This window comes from Charadrius vociferus, unplaced genomic scaffold (genome assembly GCF_000708025.1).
Source record: "Charadrius vociferus isolate BGI_N301 unplaced genomic scaffold, ASM70802v2 scaffold636, whole genome shotgun sequence".
NCBI classification, from domain to species: domain Eukaryota; kingdom Metazoa; phylum Chordata; class Aves; order Charadriiformes; family Charadriidae; genus Charadrius; species Charadrius vociferus.
In genome coordinates, this window is record NW_009649189.1 from 1638595 (window position 1) to 1641092 (window position 2498).

Below are 2498 nucleotides of genomic sequence, written 5' to 3' on the forward strand. Positions count from 1 at the left end.
CGGCGCGGTTGGTGACCGCCGCTGCCCTGGCCTGCACCAGCCGGCTGAAGGCCGTGCCTTGGTGCAGGCCCGCTGCCCCCAGCAGCCCGGACTGAGATGTTTCCTGCTGTGGGCCTGAGCTCCCTCTGCCGTCACCCTGCGATGGAGATGGGTGTTTCTGTCTGCAGCCCTTTTTGCCTTAATCACCAGAAGACTTGCTTTTATTTTGTGGTACTCTTAGATAGCTGTCAACTCCTCTTTTTACTCCTGATTTTGAACCCTTCACAACTGAAGTTTTGCCTCTCAGTTAGGAAAACGCTGGAAAAGGAAAAGGTCTGCACCAGTGCATTCCTCTGGGCTGCTGGGAGAGAGAGAAAGGAGTGGTTTGTGCATCGTCTTGCCAGTGGTAGGCTCCTCTAACCTCGTGTTTCTGTTTTTCTTTTGGTCCTCAAGAAAGAGAAATCCAAATCGAGTAGCAGCACTACCCGAGAGCCCAATGGCTTCCCTGCTGACACCTCTGCCAACTCCTCTCTCCTCCTGGAGTTCCAAGGTGAGTCTGGCTGAACCCCCTTCAAGCAAAGACTCTAAGGCCTTATAGAAGCTGGGATGTTTCTGGCTTATGTATGCTACACGTATTGGGAAGAGCAGTGTCTGTCTTCAGTGCAGAGTTGTGCTGATCCGCTTCTGGACTGTCACTGCTGAAGCAGCTCATCTGTGCTGTCAGCAAGAATGATAATCATTTGCTTCTGGGATCTTCCAGTGGGAAACTTCATGAGGAGCTGGAGGAGTGGGGGTTCCTGTCCCCACTTTGCAGTTCCTGCTGGGGAGAGGCCAGCAGCTGCCTGCAGCTGAGCCCCCTGCTTCCAGCAGTGACTTGCACCAAACTTAAGATGAAAGGGCAGAGGATCTCCTTGACCTTGCTCTTGATCCTGGGGCACTGCAACCAGCTGTGAGCAGGTTGGGCTCTGTGGTGGAGCCAAGCAAGACTCAGGCAGCACGTGGACTCGCTGCTGGAGCATGGTGTACGCCTGTCACCAGCCTCTCTACTCGGCTCTCAGTGCAGTAGGTGCGGTGAGGAGCGTTGCAGGTCTGCAGTTTGGGGCTGCCACTGGAAAAGATGTGTGCCAGGATTGCCTCCCTGTGTCGGGGCAGGTGCTGGGCTTTGCTGCTGCTGTGAGATTGCTGCCTACCAAACAGAAGAGATACAAAACCCTGCTACACAGGCAAGAGGTCTCCTACCCTTGAATGCCTGGGGCCCTCGCAAGCTGCAGACATGAGATTTGGCAGCGCAGCACTTCGTATCACCCCTGTGTCTTCTCCTGTTCTTTCTGGATTTCCCGGGGTCTGCTCAGACTCAGTCCCCATTCCTGTGGGCCAGTTGTGTCTCTGATGCCAGCTGCGTCCTGGTGGGGAGTCCCATGCCCAGCAGTGCTTACGTTGATCTGTGGTGGTGAATCCCCTGTACTGTAACTGCCTCTGACTGTGCTCTTTGTCTCCCTAAGACCCCGGCTCTCAGTGCCGCCCTCGGCTGCCCCTGGGTCAAGGTGCTCTTCTTCACTAGGTGCTGTTTCTGCAGATGAGAACAGCAACCAGAGCTCCCTGTCTGATGTCTACCAGCTCAAGGTGGACAGCAGCCCCAACTCCAGCCCCAGTCCCCAGCAAAGCGAATCCATGAGTCCTGCCCACACATCCGACTTCCGCACGGACGACTCGCAGCCACCCACACTGGGGCAGGAGACACTGGAAGGTGGGTGCTGGGCTGGGAAGGGAGGAGGTGATGGGTGGGCCCAAGGAGGGTCCTGGTGGAGCGTTGGTTGTCCAGTGGGTGACTGAGACGCTGCTGGAAGCGGGCAGGGCAGCAGGGAGTTGTGTCTTCTGCTGGAGGCTGCCTCTCCTGGCTCTGCACTGAGCTGGATACCGCCGTGCTCCTGGGTCGGCAGTTCCATTAACCCTTCTGTTCTCCCCAGAGCCCTCCCTGCCTTCCTCGGAAGTTGCAGACGAGCCTCCCACTCTCACAAAGGAAGAGCCAGTCCCCCTTGAGACTCAGGTAAGGGAAGGGGGATTGGAACCATGTCTATGGACCCAGCTCGGCCCTTTCCCTCTTGTTGCTGCCCCTTGTAGCAGAATCATCTAAATAGATGGACTTGCTCTGCAGTCACAAGGTGCACTCCAGGAGCTCCCCAAACCTCCCGGCTTCCTGATCTGTGCCCTGGGTCAGCTCAGGTGTTAAAAGTGTGAAGAAGGGATGAGGAGGTGGAGTAAAACGGCAATTCTAGCTGATTCTGGGGCTGAAGTGGGTTTCCCACTCCTGATCCCTTGGAGGTTCCTCACAGATGAAAGCCCAGGGTGTCCCCACAGCATGACACAGGTACGCTGAGCTCCTGCACTGCCCGTCAACTCTGCCTCTTCCTCTTGCAGGTAACTGAAGAGGAGGAGGACTCCGGTGCGCCGCCTCTGAAGAGATTTTGTGCCGATCAGAACTCTGTGTGCCACACGGCCTCGGAGAGCTAGCCGGCCTG

At 56.6% G+C, this 2498-nt stretch overlaps 1 protein-coding gene across 1 annotated transcript in view; it reads left to right on the forward strand.

Annotated features, from left to right (window-relative positions):
• BCL7B (B-cell CLL/lymphoma 7B) overlaps window positions 1-2490 on the forward strand; it is a 3266-nt gene extending 776 nt beyond the window's left edge. The window contains exons 2-5 of the mRNA XM_009888895.1: window positions 433-529; window positions 1556-1726; window positions 1947-2026; window positions 2398-2490. Of these exons, the coding sequence (XP_009887197.1) occupies window positions 433-529; window positions 1556-1726; window positions 1947-2026; window positions 2398-2490 (441 nt within the window). The remainder of the gene's footprint in view (window positions 1-432; window positions 530-1555; window positions 1727-1946; window positions 2027-2397) is intronic.
• The last annotated feature ends 8 nt before the right edge of the window (window positions 2491-2498 follow it).